This window comes from Haliaeetus albicilla, chromosome 20, assembly GCF_947461875.1.
Source record: "Haliaeetus albicilla chromosome 20, bHalAlb1.1, whole genome shotgun sequence".
Lineage (NCBI taxonomy): Eukaryota > Metazoa > Chordata > Aves > Accipitriformes > Accipitridae > Haliaeetus > Haliaeetus albicilla.
Window position 1 is genome coordinate 83,589 of NC_091502.1, and position 18,027 is coordinate 101,615.

Below are 18,027 nucleotides of genomic sequence, written 5' to 3' on the forward strand. Positions count from 1 at the left end.
ATTTCAATAATTTCTTTCAAATGCTTTTCATTGCAGCTGTAGTGAATATGAGAGAAACAGCAATTTTCTGTCCTCCTCTTCCTCTGATTTGCAAGTCAGTGTTGTGAGTTTGGCTGGGCCTGGAAGGAAACTTGCCATGGTATGAATGTTCTTATGTTCTTGCAGATGGCCTTCCTTTCTGGATTGAGACGGGAGCAATCCTATTGATTGACTGTCTCCTGTATTTACTCAGGCTCTAGCGAAGTGTAGCCAAAGGGGTGCCTCCTGTCATCTCCCCATCTTCAGCTATTGAAAGCTGATGCCATTTTCACGAGGAGGAGAATCAATATGAGGATGTTTCTACAAGCAACAGGATGGTACTGTTGATCTTCTCTATGTCCTGTCCCTACTTCTAAATTTTGATCTGGGGGAAAGGAATGATGAGCCTGAAGCAAATAGGCTAGTGCCTAGGCAGAATTCAGGGTCAGGAAAAGACTAGACTGAGAAATCTTTAGGGAGTGGCCAAAGCCCAGTGCATGGGAAGGAAAGTATTATGGGCCTAAAAAGGCCAGAAAAAGACAAACTGAAACCTACAGCTTTGTTATATGCAAATCTCATGTGAGGACTGCCTGATGACTTTTTTGATACCTTTGGAATTGGCACTCTTCAGAAATGGCTGTGTGTAAGAATTCCCATTCTGGTTTTAACAAACTTTGAAGTGGGTGCTTGGTCTGTAGGATTAAGTCTCTGCAATTGGATGATGAGATAAGTGGGAGCAACTGGACACTTCAGGGAAATTGTAAAGGACTGGTGCCATTTGCAAATGTAGCAGTTGCTGCAGAGAACTGTTGGAGAATGGCCTTAACTGTTGGAGATTGGCCTTGCTTACAGGTAAGCACCTAATCATCATGGCTGACCTGAGCCTTTGTGCTGCTTTTGGAATAGGAATTTTGCAGGCTTTAGCTACATCAGCACCCTGCAGAAATAGTTGAACTGCCACTGACCTGAACCGCTTTCATCTAATGTTGCTGCTAAGTCAGTAAGTCCTGCTAAAGTGGCTTTGGTCTCAAACTGGTTTTCTTTGTCTTACTGCTCTATGATACAGGGCTGCGCCAGGCTGTGCAGCACCAGGGAACTTGCAGCTTGTAAACTGCTTTGCCCCAGAGCGCTCATGTATTTTCTTCTCTGAGTGTTTTATAGCACTTTGGGACATGAGTTATCCACATGCCCCTGTATAGCCCCAAGGAGAAAGGACTAAGATTGCCCTGCCTTTGTCTTCAAATTTTTGAAGCGGGGAAATAAAAGTGCAGCTGAAATTAACAAGGAGAAACTAATACAGCAATGTTCCTGAACATAAAAGAAAAACACCTTCTGCTTTAGTCACCTTTCAAGGGATATATTTACAGGCACCTCAGGGAATTACCAATAAACAGCAGGAAGCAATTATTTCTATTAGACTTCAATATGTTTTCTTCATTTATCTGATGGTATAAACAGCTGTGTAGATTGTGGCATTCAAATGGCTTGGAATAAAGTTATTTTCAACAAAACTGAGTTGCTCTTAAAAAAGGTGATGTTGGGGTAGTTTTGCATATTATGTTTTTGCTTCTGAAATAATTAAAGCACATATTTCTTCTAACTGTCCACCCTTGTTGCCCTGCTGGTAGGCATCTGTCCTGAACAGGTTTGATCTTGCAGCTCAGCATGAGAAGCCAAATAATGAAGAAAATGCTACAAATTACTTCAAATGGATATTGTTACATATTTGGAAGGGTGTTGCAATAAGTATGTCAATCCCAGTTTTGCAAGCTATTTGTACTTCCAGTTTTTACTGTGATTTAAAACATCCATTCAATGGTGTATTCTCCTCTCTGTGAAGCTGAGAAAGGATTTTCTGGGGAGCAGTCAGCTTTGAATGACCCAACTGGGGCCAATGTGATTACTGGCAGGGATGAAGACTTGACTGAAATGAAGCTGGAGCCAGATCTTCAAAGATATTCTAGATGATGGATGCCCACAGAAAACAGCCATATAATTAATGCAGCTATATGTCAAACTCATAAATTACATATGAAAAGCCACCTCTCATTTTTTCCTCAAATAACAAGCAACAGATTTGTGTCCTTTGAGAAGGCTGCTCTCTGCTGCTGCAGCCTTCAGAAATGGCCTAGTCTGAAATGCTATGCTTGGTTTGATTGTCAGTATTAAAAACTGTTTTGTGAAAAATATTCTTATTTGGGGGAAAATTTTAAGACTTTGGAGCTGAAATGCTTCTACTGTGGTTTTTAGGTTATCTAGCACAACAGGGTTCAACCTATAGTGATGGACAGTACCAAGAAGTGTGTGATGAGATATTCTACACAGAATGGGGATGTCACCTGGAGAATTATTTATGTTGCTAGTGTTTGAGATCTGAACAGTAGCTGAGTCCTGTAATATTAAGAGGTGTACAGCAGAGGAACAGTATTCAATCCATACCCTCTGGCTTTATAGAATCCTGGAATCATTTAGGTTGGAAAAGACCTTTAAGATCATAGAGTCCAACCGTTAACCTAGCACTGTCAAGTCCGTCACTAACCATGTCCCTAAGCAAGCACATCTACTCGTCTTTTAAATACCTCCAGGGATGGTGATGGAACCACTTCCCCGGGCAGCCTGTTCCAATGCTTGATAACTCTTTTGGTGAAGAAATTTTTCTTGATATCCAGTCTAAACCTCCCCTGGTGCAACTTCAGGCCATTTCCTCTCGTCCTATCCCTTGTTACTTGGGAGAAGAGACTGATACCCACCTCACTACAGCCTCCTTTCAGGTAGTTGTAGAGAGCAATAAGGTCTCCCCTCAGTCTCCTTTCCTCCAGACTAAACAACCCCAGTTCCCTCAGCTGGTCCTCATAGGACTTGTTTTCTCTTTATCTTGTCTTTCTGTCTTGTCTTGTTCTTGTTTTTTCTCTCTGGTGACAGATATTACTGATTAATGGAAATAATTTCCAGCTTGGATTTTGTGGGGTATAAAACCAGCTGGGTGAAGTGCATCCCCAGCTAGAAGATGGCCACAGAAGACCATGGAGTTACATCAGAGACAACCCTGATCCGCAAGACTTTGTTTCTGTAATCCCCTCCTCACCAGGGTAACTAACTCCCAGAGGGCTCTCATACAAGTGGGGATTTCTCCTTCTCTCACCCTGCCTCTCTCTTCAGCGCTTTGCATGAGCACTGTGCAGTCTCAAGGTATGCTGCTGTCTTGTCTGTGAGGGGATCAGAGCTTCCCTCGAATGGGATGGATCCCAAGAGAGAGGTGCCCAAGAAAAACAACATGGAGCATCTAATTGGTAAGCCTTGCTTTGTGTATATGTGTGGTTTTTTTCTCATAATAAAAAGGAGCAAAACTAACCAAACAAAAAAAGTACATTTGATCCCAGGCGTTCATCATGTCTCCCACGTAGGCTGGAGAGGAAAATGCAGACTCTGCCACTGTGAGTGACAGAGCAAATTGCCTCCTATTGCCCTGCCACCATGCGTCAGCATCTACCTTCCAGCAAAATGACCCCAGGGACTAAAATCCCTGATTCAGCTATTGATATGCTTCTGTATGTAGGGATGAAGTGGAAAGGTTAAAATATGAGTTAGTTAGGGAAGGTGGAAGAATTTTTCAGCCCTAGAAAGACAGTTGATGTGTTTGGACTGGCGTGATGAACAGTTGGTGCTCTCCAAGCAAGGGAACCGATGCCAAACCAAGTTGTTACTGGCAATGTGTGCTGTTTTTACCATTGTGTCTGGCCATAAGTATGGATGGTGTGGTGGGACAAGCCTGTGTCTTGGCAGGATTGATTTGGGTGCATGTAGAAAGCAGGAGGGTATATAGTGGTTACAAGAGGCTGAGTCTATTCCATCTCTTTGTTGCTGTAGGAGACCTGGGAGATTTTTGCCTGCAGTTATATTCTTCACAAGACAACTTGGACATGAGCTTTTCATTTGCTTTTCAAGTTTGACACCCACATCGTGATTTTGTGTATCAAGTGTGTTCGTGATGTACCGTGATGAGTGCATGAAGAAAAAATGAAGTGAATCTTATGAGTGTCTTGAAGCTTTTCCTCAACTGCCGATTGATGAGCTTTCACATTTTGCAGTGCATTGCAGCTCCTGGTTTGCTCTGGACTGTAGACCCAAGTGAGTTTTTTTGGTGGTTACAACTCTTGTAATCTATATACAGGCATGGCAAAATCAGATCACTGATATGTTGGGTTGTGACTGATGCTTATTCACTATTGTGCTTTTCTAGAGTCTTCCATTTGTCTTGTGGTTAAACGGTTTGAAAATTTGGGGTAATCGGAGAACAGTTGTGGTGGGTTTTGGGAAGCTAAGTCAGGATTCACTGTTAAGAAGGCATGCTTTTCATATCCTGCTTTTCTCATTGGAATCTACATTTTTACCTGGCATCAGGATCTCTAGGACAGTTCTCATGGAGAAGGATTCAGTTGTACTTTGTTAAGTTTTGGATGTATGCTTTTTGCCCATAGTGGCGATAAGTGATATCTTGGCCCCCTACCTCTTCTCAGCTGCTCAAATATCAATCTGCAGAGTGTGGGCATTTGTTCCCAGCTATTTCCCCCCCCCGTCTGTGGAGTGTGTCATTCCTACCGGGTATCTTCACAGTGGTCTCAGGTGGGCGATGGCAGATGATGCTACAATCCAAAATTGTTTTCAAGCAGGTTCTTCATAACCAAGTTTGGCACTGGAGAAAAAGATCTTCAGGCATTTTCCTGTAAGCTAATAATTTAGGTGAAATAGAGAGAGTGTAAAGCATTGAGTTCCAGTGAACAAAACATCCTTCCATGATTAATTTCCCCAAGTTTTGGATTAAGAATTATGAATGATGCCCATTCCATGAGTTTCCTTGATCTCTTTCCACTGATTAAAAGACACTTAACTGCTGGTGCTTCGTGTACCTGTTGTAGCCTGACACACCACTAGTGTTAACATGAAATACACTGTGTGGCAAACAAGCAGCAGTGAAAGCATTGAAGATTTTCACATTAAATCTTAAAAGTCCTGTCTTTATACACATGGCCTTAAGGTTTGCATGGTAATTTACTGAGGAGAGCTCCTCAAATCATTCTTACCATCGATGGCAGAATGGCTGATGATACCTCATGAAACAACCAGGGCTTTCAAATAACAGTTTGTTGGAAAGGATCAGAAGAAAAGCTGGGCTCCTGGTGCAGCAATTCTGTGCCCAGCTCTCAGGGAGTAGGATGGGTAAAACTGTGAGCAACAAAGGGCTTGTTTGTAACACCCAGGTTTGCAGTTAACATTGCCAGCAGGTGCAGTCCAGCTATGCACAGGGGTACCCAAGAGAGGAAGGAGCTGCAGGAGGGCTATGTTGTGTCTCCTTCTCCGGGGCTGCTGGGGGTTTTATGACAAACCTGTCAGTCCTGATCCGCTGGTCTGTTTGTTAGCTTGTGTCTTACAGATCAGGTAGCCTCATGCTGTTTCACTGTGGTGACAAGTTTTTTCTCACAGAGTATAAAATCAGTAGTTTTCTATTTATCAGTTTCTATCTGCATATGAATTTTATTTGATGTCAGAAATTCCTAGTGCTACCCTAGACCTTTGAAGCAGCATATTCAAAACACCCTGCATCTTTCCATCAGCATGGGGGAGGTTCTCTGAGGAGACCTCTGAGCCTTCATCCCTCTCTCCTGCCTCTTCCCCTTGTGTTGGGAACATAGGCTGTGGTGTTCAGCTTCCTGTCTGCTGATGCTCATGCTTGCAAAAATCCTCTTCTGGCCCAGATGTGGCAGCCGGGCAGCCCTTGGGGCTACTCCAGCCCGCATGCCTGCTGCTTCTGCTTTTCCCGTGACTCTCCTGATCCAAGGCATTTCTGCATTTAGCAAAATTCAGTTGACCTTGCAGCACTCTGTCCTGATGGCAGGACTGTCCTGTTTTCACTCCTTGCTCTCTTCTGTGCCTCTTCTTTGAGGACCTCAGCAGCTCCACCTGCCCTTCTCTTCAAAGGGCAGCTGCTCCTTGATCACCTTTTCCTTGCAAAGAGCCTCCCAAACTTTTAGTACTTGAACAACAACTTACTACTGCCTTGCTTCAGACACTAAAATAATGAAATTATTTTGATATATTTTGATTTTATTATAATGAAATAATGAAATTTCATTATAGTGAAATTTTGGGATGAGACAAGCTGAATGCAGTGAGAGAATGCTCAAAATGCATGGGCGTGTATCTTGACAAACACTGATTTTGAAGTTTATGGCCCAGTGGATGAACTGGTCCATCCATATTCCTCAAAATGTTCATCTAAAGACAGCAGGAGTTCTCTCATTTTCCTTAATACCTGTTCCATACAAACTAAATTTTTTGCCCCAGCCATGGCACACTGACAGAGATTCATATCCATGGATATTCCACCCAGTGATTTATTTCTCCTTAACAGCCCCCAGCTTTGGCAATGCCTTTCATTTTTCCTCTTTCTTTCCTGTTACAAAATGTACTTTCTGAACCTTTTAACCTTTTGGGCAGAAAGGCCGTAAGGTTGGATATTTGGTTAGGCCTTTTGTGGTTTTCTGTGAGCGATGGGAGGGAGGAAGAAGGAGTGAGGCTCTGTGGACTTTGCAGTCCCTCATGATTGCACTGGGCTAGGTCTACATCCCTCAGGCAACTCTTCAAAATTTGCCTTCATTGCTCTTCTTCCTTATTTTTTTTTATAGCTGACAGGCAGGAAGGAATTGGTGTCTGTGGCTGGATCCTGGTTTCCCTTTCATTCCTCCTGGTCCTTATTACCTTTCTGATTTCCATCTGGGCATGTATCAAGCTAGTGCTCTATTATCATCGCTGTTACTTATCTTTATTGACTTATTGATTTTGTTAAGACAAGGCACTTCACATTCACTTTTTGGAAATCATAAGGGCTTGTAGTGAAGATGTGATCTGGGACCGAGATCCATGTTCTTCCACTGACTTTCTGTACCACCACAACTTACTCATTTAATTTCTTCCAATCTCAACTTCCATCATCAGTTAAAATTCCCTGCTTTACAACACTGGGAGAATAAATCTACAAACTTTTCTGCAGAACTCATACCGGATGCTGCCAACACTAGTGATTAACATGAGTGCATGGGAACATGGGTCCCTGCACTGAGTGACTGTATAACCTAAACCCACAAAATGCCCCTTCAAGATACGGGCATAAGGTGATTAATTTAAAGCAATTTTTAGGGATGAGTTACCAGGGTGATTGCCCTGAACACCAGGCCTTGAGCAGTCCTGATACACTAACCAAAGTAGTTAGCTAATCTGAGGTGAGACATACTTTGCCTACAGCTCCTCTGAGTGTAGTACTGATGTTGGGAGAGTTGTGGGTAGCCTCATTAGATCAGTGGCAACTCTTTCATACTTGATCTGTTTTGTAACCTGTTTGCAGGGCCAAGGTCTGAGTTCTTCCAGCAAAGCATAAGGTGAAGAGAAGATGTAAAATGCCTAGTGATTTGCAGCTTTCTTGGTTCCTATATTATTTGTACTTTTTTCACATTTAATATGGATGCCAAAGATTAAAAAAATCAGACCAGAGAGTGGCAATAGAATTAGTTGTAAAATTCTAAATTTAAAATATTTTCCTAGGTTATCAGAGAATATGAACGTGTTGTTTTATTTTGTCTGGGACATATACTGTCTAAGAAAGCAAAGGGACTAGGTGAATGCATGCAGTTTTATTCTGTTAAGATGCACTGGGTTTATTTTATTATGGTGCACTCTAACCACATAGAGAATTGCAGAGATCCATGAAATCCTTCTTCATAGCATTGGGGGAGATGAGATGGTCCTCTCTGCTGCAGTTCCTTTACCTGCAGGCTGTTCATTTTCTGAAGAGAAGATAAAGCCACCCCCCTGTCACAGCACAACACAGAAGGTTGAGCACCTTGATACCAGGTATGACTTTGCTGTTGAGTAGGTTGGACAACGGAAGGTTGAGCTCATGCTGCAGACACTGGCAGGGAACCAGGGAGGTTTAAATGCAGTCTTGAGGTCTGCCACAGACTTTTTTGAGTGACTGTGACCACTCTCCCTGTACCTCACTTACAGCACTGCTTGTTGCTACCAGCCCTTTAGCTGTCTTCTGCTCTGAAAATAGTAAATGTGTCAGGGCAGGGACATTCTGCATCGATACAGAGTTTGTTAGAGTCACCTAGGATCAGGTTACAAATCACAAATACAAACCGAACCCAACAACATGAGGTATTTCCATCAGTGCAGCTACCACCTCTATGCAATGAAACTGGGCAAACTGGAAGCTGAAATAAGAGGAAAAAGTCCTTTTCAAGGACTGTCCTTCCTCTTGAATAATAGCCATGTAGTCCAAACAGCAGCTAGGGCAGGTGCAGAGCTCTTCTGTGTGGCTCTGGGCACCTAAGCAAGGTGCTGAGATTAGAGTAATAGTTATGTCAAGTCTCCCTCTCCAGTGAAGGGAGAGTGGGGACTCCTTTACAGGATGTGTGAGATCTTGGGACAACGTTCCTCATGTGGGTGCTGCAGGAATCTGGACCTGGGGGATGTCTTTCCTGGGGACGCACATACTGTACTGTAAATGGCTTGTGATTTAAAAAGGGGGAACTAAACAAAAGCATGGAAGGAATTTTTGCAAAAAATCTCATGGCAGATTTGAGACCAGAACTGCAGTCTGCGCATTCCTAGTCCAGAGCTCTAGCTCATTAAGGTCTAATAAATTCATATTATTTGCCAATATCTGCATTTCCCTCTGTTACTTGAAAATGCAAAACCTCACTGTTGTCACCTCCTGTAGCAGAAAGAACAGCTGTAGTAGTAAGTGGGCTCATTCCCCACCCTGTAGGTATTTCCATCTCTTTGCTTTGCACAGGGTATCTGTTGCTAGACTTAGCTTTCAGAAGTCTTTCATCTAATTACTTTTATTTTTCAGGTATGATCCTCATACTTCCATGTACAGATACATTGATCAAGGTTGATCTTAGAACAGTTACCTGTAACATTCCTCCACAAGAGGTAACTATTCTCTAGCAGCCATCTAAGACAGAAATAAAAGATAGAGCTGATTCATGACACGATCAAAAATAATGCAGGTGGTTTATAGTCTTGCAGCTGTGAGCTACCATATAGAATTTAGCTTATTTGCTGTATCTTCTGACTTCCAAACTGCTTACAGAACTTCTACTTATGAAAACCCGCAGACGCACCACTGCAGGTCAAGCAAACTCCTCTTGCTGATGTTCAGAACTGTGAGATAACAGATGGGGGTGGGGGTGGGGATAGAACTGCAGATGGGAGACAGAGAGGACAAGAGAGGAGAGGCTAAAAAATTCACAATTATAGTGTTATTCCATACATGGAAATGAAGCGATAGACTAGTGTAAGATATCCAGAAATGAATGTCCTAATAAAATCAGATCTGACGTGCAGCTCACAGTTCAAAAAAGCCTTCACTGATGTTGTAGTTGCTGCTTGAAGGTACGCACACTCTACATGTTTCTGAAAATTACATATGGGTAACAGATCTCCTTAAACTAACAGGAATTAGCAATCATCCACAAAACTCAGATCCAAGCAGGAGTGGTGGGGCGTATCTTTAGGCATTTTATTGACAAATATTGACTGAGGAATTTAATCTGAGGAATCAGTTGCTGAGCAATTCCTGTCCTCCAGATAAAGTTTTGGCTCCATGTGGCCCTAGCCCCACTGCAGTACAATGCTTCTGCTCATGAGTTGGCACTGCTGTGCCCTTCCCTACAGGAAGAGCAGAGGAAGAGATGGCCCCAGGATCCCTTTGGCCCCCAGGATTGCCCATTGTGTTCCCCAGGAGCTGTTTCTTGGACCATTATCTTTCTGTAATCACAAAGAGCCTTTTCTCAGCGTGCAGGTTGCAGGGGTGCATGTGGTGGAATGAAAAATGGCTCCCCTGAAATGGGAGACTGGAAGGAAGGTGGTTGCAGTACTTGTGCTTTACAAGGCTTAGCGGCTTTTGGCAAAGCTTCTACAGTGGTTGGCAGGGCTTCTGTGAAGCATTTACTTGGAGGCTAAAGATGCTGAGGAGGGAAGAGATAGTGGAGCACCATTAGTGCTCCGCTGAGGCCAGCCGCCTGCTGAAGCACAGGGGACTTGTCTGGCAAAAGATGACACACCACCACTATGAATACTGAAATATTTTTCAGAGTTTCTTCTCACAATTTGAGCTTTGCTTTTAATTTTTGTTATAATTTGCTGGTGTTTCTTACAAATACACAGTTAAGGGGAAGCAGAACAAATCTTCCAAACTACATGCAATGTATAAAAACATTAATGGCCTTTTCTACAAGAAAGGAAGAGGATAGCCATCATTTATTATTGCAGAAGACATTAATTCAAGTTATGAGATTGACTTCCTATTGAAACAGTTGTTTAAAGGCTGTATACAACATTTTGCCCCATTTTAAACTTTGGTGATGCTGGATAGCTTCCTTGAAGTAATTTCTCGGAGGAATGACAAAGAAATCAAAAGAAATTCTTATCAGGGCCTTTTCCTCACTAAGGGGGAAAAAAATTATTCCCCTTCCTTGACAAAGGATGTCTTATTGGATCCTTCTCTAATTCTGTACATTTCTGGAATGCAGATTCTCACAAAAGATGCCATTACTACCCAAGTCAATGGGGCGGTGTACTACAGGATCCACAGTGCTGTCAGTGCCATTGCTAGCATCACTGATGTCCACTCAGCTACCTTCCTCTTGGCACAGACAACCCTAAGAAACGTTCTTGGGTACACAGAGTTTGGCTCTGCTCCTGGCAAGGAGATTGCACACAGTATCCAGGTAACTCTGGCTCTCAAAATTCACTGAGAAGCATGGAGATGTGTTCAGAGGAGTAGCAAATTAGAAATAATCTTTCTTTTTTCAACAATGATAACATTTTCCTTTATGTTTTTTCAATTATGCATCTCATTGCTTAGAGTCAGAAGGAGTTATTCCAAAGGTATTTCCCCATGTTCTTGTAGAAGACTTATTTCCTATCAAAAAGCAATGAAGATTCTGAAATTATCCAGTGTCTCGAATAAATCAATTTAGTCTTTGCTCAAAGGCTGCTGCAAGTGGTGAGAAAGAAGTCTGCTTGTGGGAAGCTCTATCTTGAACAGACCCTTGATTGAGGTTTAATCAAGGCAAGGCTTGTATCTCCTGTAATAACAACTAAGAGTACAGAAGCAAGTTGTTTTATGCTTTAAAATGCCAGCTTTTTTGGTTTGTTTTTTTTTTTTTTTTTTTTTTTTTTAATTTGGCAGCCAAGGAGAGAGCAGAGAAGAAATCCAACACCTGATTTGCTCTTTTCAGTCAGAGACAAGGCATAGTCAAATCAAAGAGAGATTGTACCCCTCTCCAGGCAGGAGAGCAGCCATCAGCAGAACCAGGGTCATGGTGGTGACGTGGATTGCAGTAGTGCCCAGGAGCCTAAGCCCAGAAGAGCATGCCAGTGCTGCAGGGCTGTGCTGTGTCTTTCACCCATAGTGTGCTTTTACAGCGTTGTGCTGTTTTAGGAAGTTGCTGTAGTATTACTATGTAAAAGGGAGAAGTTTGGTAAGTGCCCACCTAAAGAAAGAATGGGGATCATAATTTAGGAGGCAGTAGGGAAGCCACACAGAAGACACCAGTGTTGATGAGCAAGAGTGTCATAAAGTTGCGGTACCCGTCGTACACCCACACGTTGGATCTTGGTGCCCCTGGAGGGCCTGTCTTTCTGTTGTGCAGTGTTACGGATGCACAACTAACCAAATCCAACAGGTGTTAAAACTCAGATTTATTCTTCAGCAAAAGTTAGTTAGAAGTCCAGTAACATTTTATAAAAACACAGGCTCAATGGTGTAAAGAGAATTAATACTACATGGCTGACTTAAGAATCCCCAAGATTTAAAGTGATGGCTCAAAATGCACATATCACTCACCCAAAAGCTGAGGCCTCTCTCCCTCGAGGAGTTACCTCGGGTGGTGCCCCGACCCGAGGGGGAATCCCCAACTGCAGACCCGCCAGACCCGCCGCTCCGAGGAGGACTGGTTCCAACATGTCCTCCGGTGGGACTCCCTTTATACCCCTGTCGAATCCCACCTGTGGGCATTTAATCCCTATTGGACAGGAGGGTCACCTCGGTGTACCTGGCACGTCTCGACTGGCCAGTTCAAATTTCAACCTGCAGCTTCCAGGGTTTCCTTCCCCTTCTCCCTGCCTGGAGAAGTTTTGTTTCCTGCTGGCAGGATGGGGGGCGGAATGTACTGCCACATGCAGGTTTGCATGCTGCCTTTCGTTCTGTCCAAGCAGCAGCGTACTCTCTGCCATCACTATGCTCTTCGTGGTGGGTTGTGTGTTTGTCCCTAAGGCTATCCTCAACAGCACCATGGAGCAGCGGGGAGTCAAAATGGCCCAAGCAGAGATCAAAGATGTCAGGATTCCCATGGCCGTGCAGAGGCCAATGGCAGCTAAAGCAGAGGCTGCTCGAGAGGCAAGAGCTAAGGTGAGATCCACAGCAATGTCTACCCCCTCAAGCTCCCGCATCCTTGTCCCAGGCATCCAAGTGCCTGTTTGTTTTCTCCTTATAGTAAAGGTGGATTTTCACCATTATGCATCACGGCACCATTTCTATTTCTGTTACTCTGCAGGTTGTGGCAGCAGAGGGAAAATGAATGCTTCTAAAGCCCTCAAGCAGGCCTCCATGGTGCTGGCTGAGTCTCCAGCAGGTCTTCAGCTGCACTACCTGCAAACTTTAACAACCTTGGCAGCAGAGAATAATTCCACCATTGTCTTTCCTCTCCCTATAAATGTGCTTGAGAGTTTGGGGCAGAAAAATAGAGGGGGATAGAGACTGCTCTGTGCTGGCTCCTTGGGCAGAGGTTTAAAGGGTTTTCTAGGAAACAAGGGGTTCCACATTACCAGAATTAAAGTACAAGCATGCCTGGGTCCTCTGTACCAAAAATAGGAGTAAAAATAGTTTAATAACCTCACATAGCTCTCACATTAGGAGACTGCATTTGCAAAGTTCAGGCGCTAAGCAGTTTCAGCATAGACTCATCTCCAAGTGAAATGGAACAAAACATGTAAAGGTGCATGTTTGACCCAATATGAAATTTTAATGGTGCTTTTACCACATTTTACAGAGTCTTGAGCGTAGCAATTATTTGGTGAATTGTCTGCTAAGCAAGAACCTCTAAGCAATTGATGTACTCCACACAGCAAAAGGGTCAGATGCTGGTATTTAACTCAAGTCCTGCTGTGGAGTGGAAAGAAGGATCTGGCCTCTAACTTTAGAGGTATTCTTTCACAACTATTAGCAGAATTACTGGATAATTGGTATGTCAGTGGAACAGCCTATTCTTTATCTTATATGAGTAAAAATTAGTACTTGCTTTACTGACCTCAGCTGGATTTTGCCATATCACTGACATTTTTATAAGCTCAGTAATAAAAGGAAGGGAATATATGCTCATGCATTACAGTCACATTTCCTAAATCTGAAAGCTGGGGCAAACCTTGAGGAAAACAAATTGTCCTATGTTAATTTAAGTGTGTGTCTTTCACTTTCAGGAGATTTCTTATCCTCCCATGCAGATGCCACGAAGCAGTGGTGCAGGTTTTCATAAAATGAGCCTTCCCCTCCCTCCATCCATGCAATGTCTGGCAGCTGAGCAGGGGGACATGCCTGATATCTGAGTTCAGCTGCTGTTATACCTGAGTTTACAGCCTTCAAAAAGAGCTGGGCAGTGATGGGCTGTGAATCTGAAGGCTCTTGTAGAGTGGCTGTTCTGGTAGGTGCTGGTGCTGTGTAGTGTCTTCTCCACACAAGGCTCACTGCTGCCCCTCCTATGCAATAGGGTCGTTTGACTCCAGATTAACCAGATCAGCATGGACCTACTAATTATCATATTGTTCATACAGGCCCTTTTTATTTTTACTGCAGTGTAACACAAGCAGTCCAGGTGGCAAATTTTTGCACTCAGTAGCTGCGGGCATGAAGACAGTGGTATGAGCATCTGAGGATGGTGACCTGTTCAGCAAACACAGCTTTTTATTGCAGCTCTTCTCTCCTTCAGACATGACTGCCAAATGGAATTTTGCTGGCAAACAAAAGAAGTAAAACCTGTATTTGCAAGTTATCTACGTATCAGTGTTATCAAAACATTTCCTACAGACTCTTTCTTATCCTAAGAAAAAAGACGTTTTTCAGTTTGGGGGTTATTTTTCATTGCCAACTTAGTTTGCCATTTGTGGAAGCCTTTATAACTGTGGCAGTAAACCCCCCACCTTTCCCTGACAAATATTGCATCTCTACTACAGAGCTGTTTGGATAGCCACAGAAGCAGCAATGCTTTAGAAAAATGCAACCACAGATTGCGTCAGGGTTTTGTTTTTTTTAAAGTAATGCAAATTAATTAAACTCTAAAAAAACAAGAAAAGCTTGAAAAACATGTGACTACAGAGGGCAATTAAAACACAATTCTGTGCCATCAGAGAGCTACGAGCACTAACTAGCCTGTGCAGGACTCCTGGGTCAGGCACAAAACACATCCAGTCCAGTTGCCCATCCGTGATGCTGGGCCATTTCCAGTTCCAGCTTCAAAAGCGTGTATGGGAATCCTGCTATGGTACAAGTGGAGTCATTCATTCCCCTACATAAGCACTCACAAGTAAAATCAGAAATTCACTGAAGTGCTGAAGCATGAGCGTTAGGAGCATTTTTCTTTCAGCAGCAGCATAACACAGGTTATACTTGGTAAGCCCATGAATGCTGAGTCTTCTTTCTGACCCATGCAAATTTCTTGGCCTCTTTAATGTACAGTGACAATGACTGCAGCAATTAAGCAGCTCTGCAAGCACAATATTTTTTTTCATTTGATCCCCTGCAGGATAAATGCACTGTTGTATAATGGATCAGGGAGACAGAAATTCCTGCTCTCTCTTCACCAGTGTCAGGGACAAAACCCACAATAACTAGTAGAGGAACTGCAATTTTTATTATATTACTCCCCTCCCATCTACAAGAAAATACCCTAGTCAGCAAAACAGATAGCAACCGAAGCAGCTCTGCAATGTTTCAAGTGCCACTCTGATGTACAGACTTTGCAAGAAAAATTCAGGCAGGAGCTGAGTCGCAGTCACCTGGATAGTATGTGGGGAGCAGAGCAATCCTTCAGAAGAGGCACAGGCTGTCAGGGATGTTCATGAAGTCCTGCAGCTCAGCACAGGCTTGCCGGTGCAGGGTGGTGCGGCACTCGCTGTCGTCTGGAATTTTCTCTACCCAGGCTTGTGCATCAAGGAAGTACTGCATCCTGAGTGCAAGTGGGAATGGGTAAAGAAGGTGAGACACTACTGCTGACTTGCAGCAAGAGGAAAGTGTAAACCTCATGGGGTCACATCCCTCCACTGAAGCATCTCTGAGCTCAAGATGAGTTATACTAGCCAAGAAACTTGCCTGAAACCTAGTTTCACCAGCAGGTTAACTGAGCTTTGAATAAAGTTTAGGAGGAGTCAGTGCCAAGCTGGGACAAACCTGGCTGTACTTGTGTTTTGAGTGACACCACGTGAGCTTGGGCTAAGTTTCTATTGGAGTTTTCTGGAGGAGCACAAAAAGCCCCAGTGAACACCAATGGGACACAGTGAAGGGGTGTTTAGATACAACAGAGTATCTCAAAATGTTTCCTTATTTTCTGTGGTGAGAGGCCATGTAGCATCTGGCATTTTATGGCTGGGCTGGAGAAGACTTTAGAGGTTACACCTCCACATGGAGTCTTTGGTCTTTAGTAGGCATCTGTTGAAGCAGGCATCCTAACCTAAACACTCACATTGGTGTCATATAGAGATGGAGAGAGGGGACCTTTTATGGTTTTAGGAAGTTATGTTTACAATTTGACTGAGAAGTTCTCCCTCCTAGAACCTTCCAAAGGCACTACCTTTCTGCAGTTCACAGGGAAATTAAACATTTAAGATGGCTTCCTCGCTGATTACTTAATAGTCAGACTGAATTCCTCCTCAGATAAATTTCCTTGAGAAATGAGAATGATGTATTTACATGCATGATGTAACAGAAGCTTTGAGAGCTGCTTTTAGCCACAGTCCCACCCATTTTGCAAACACAGGAGTTGTGTTAGATGGAACTAAGTTGCAGTCGATGGAACTGTGTAGCAGTTCCCATTCTCCTTTTCTAGCTGTGAGTTTTTAACCCAGCGGAGTGATGGCCACATTTTGATTCTGTAAAGTGTGGGAACCAGGCTCTGCACATATAGATGAGCTGATGGATTTGGGTGGCTGAGCTCTTCCCCACAGCTTGCCTTTTGCCTAGAGAGTTAGTTAAGTTACTCTTCGCATTTTAGTAATGCCAGCAGAATCGGTCCCTAAGAAATTTGGCCCACAAATAGCAATAGCAGCCACTGCTGCTCAGAAACCACTGCACTTACTTGTTGTTGCAATCAACCGTTTGCCCATCTTTCCCCATGAGGAGGTACCGTTTGCCAGCGACCATGTTTAACTTGCATGTGGAGCGTGTTAGGAACTGTCGGTGGGCACCCACTTGGATGCTTTCATCGGCGGCTGTGGCATGAGAACAGAAAACCCCATGAACTTTTCTAATAAAGAGTAAAACCACAGCCCGCAGGACACAACACGTTGTGGTCATTTACTCCACTGCTAAGCCAAGGTAATATTTCAGTTGAGAGTTCTGGCTTGACACCAGAGTAAATAACCATGCTATGGCAGGACATATTTCCTTTAACATTACCTGACAAAAAGCCACTTCTGTCTTAGCTGGTTGTCTTGCCCTCCTCAGTAGTTACTGAAGGAGCTGTTTTGCTATAGAGATCTTTCAGGCTTTATGGTGTTTGTTTAAATCCCAGAGATTGAAAAAAAAGTCAAAGGAGAAAGAAAACTTGCTATCTTACATTTCAGATTTCTCAGGTCTTAAAAGCTAGCAAACTAAATTCAAATGTCTTAAGGCTCAACAATGCAGCAGGTAGTATTAAAACCTCACTCTCCTTAGTGCACCTGACCTGAACTTCACTGATGTAGCCTTTATGCTATTTCCTCTGAAGCTGATATGTAGGACATGCTTGGTGATCTCCACATTAAAATAACTTTGAAGATTCTGGTCTGGATTCTGGCCCAGAGGATTATTCATTTAAGAGCTGCACTGCCTGTTACAGAAGTGGGCATCCAAGGGAGAGAAGAAGGGTACTCACATACTGCAATGACATGAGAGCTAGAAAGAGGCTTACTCACCAGTATTGGTGAGTTGTTAACATAATGCATTAATGCATGTCATGAGGATACTGTGTTGTTTGGGGAGAACAACAGTTTTCAGAGTCCATTTGAAAAAAAAATGCAGATAACAGCAATATTCTAATTTCTTACTCTCTAACTATAATGTGAAATGTCATGCACAACTGTGGTGACAAATTCAACTTTAAACCAGCTTAAATTACAGGTAAAACATCACAGTCCAGAACCTTGTGCAGCCTCTGCTTTCTAAAGTACTATATTACAAGTATGGAAAGTCTAGTATTCAATCCTAAGAGTAGAATAAAAACCTGAAGCAGGATATTTTAACACTAATAAGATTTCAGAAAATTTGATGTAGAGTGCTAATCTGTGAAACCTAGCACTAAGAACCTTATCTATTTCCTAATTAAAACTTGCATTAATTTTACATGTGGTACTTATAGGCCAGAGAAAAGTCAGTCTTCAGTATTGTATGCTGTTTTACATTTGCATTCTTCCAAAGAATAATACAGTATTACAGGTTTTCTCATCTAAGCCAAGACCTTTCTGTTGTTCCTATGCTACATGCTGTACTGAATTTTCATTTTGTTCAAGGAATGCAAAGATGGATGAGAATTACTTGAGAAAATGATGGTGTTATGCCTCAGGTTCATTATGCTTAAATTACCATGGTGTCTCTCAGTTCATATGCTTCACGAATGGCTTAACACAGTTCAGTCTCTAGGGATCATAAGCATTGCAGCTATTACTTTAATAGGTTATTGTGTAATCTCCAATTCT

General features: G+C 42.9%; 2 protein-coding genes across 3 annotated transcripts in view; one reads left to right on the forward strand and one right to left on the reverse strand.

The window, feature by feature from the left end:
• The first annotated feature begins 107 nt into the window (after positions 1–107).
• Positions 108–12,951, forward strand: STOML3 (stomatin like 3). The gene is made up of 7 exons (XM_009928931.2): positions 108–3,308; positions 6,702–6,808; positions 7,615–7,687; positions 8,930–9,012; positions 10,614–10,811; positions 12,362–12,513; positions 12,652–12,951. Exons 1-7 carry the CDS (start codon positions 3,257–3,259, stop codon positions 12,839–12,841), a joined length of 855 nt encoding a protein of 284 aa, XP_009927233.1. The 5' UTR covers positions 108–3,256; the 3' UTR covers positions 12,842–12,951.
• A 138-nt stretch (positions 12,952–13,089) lies between these two features.
• Positions 13,090–18,027, reverse strand: part of LOC104324651 (complement C4-A) — a 50,951-nt gene continuing 46,013 nt past the window's right edge. For both annotated transcript variants that reach the window (XM_069807908.1, XM_009928930.2), the window contains 2 exons: positions 16,431–16,563; positions 13,090–15,305 (listed from right to left, as the gene is read on the reverse strand). In XM_069807908.1, coding sequence (XP_069664009.1) covers positions 15,167–15,305; positions 16,431–16,563 — 272 coding nt within the window. In that variant the 3' untranslated portion in view covers positions 13,090–15,166. The remainder of the gene's footprint in view (positions 15,306–16,430; positions 16,564–18,027) is intronic.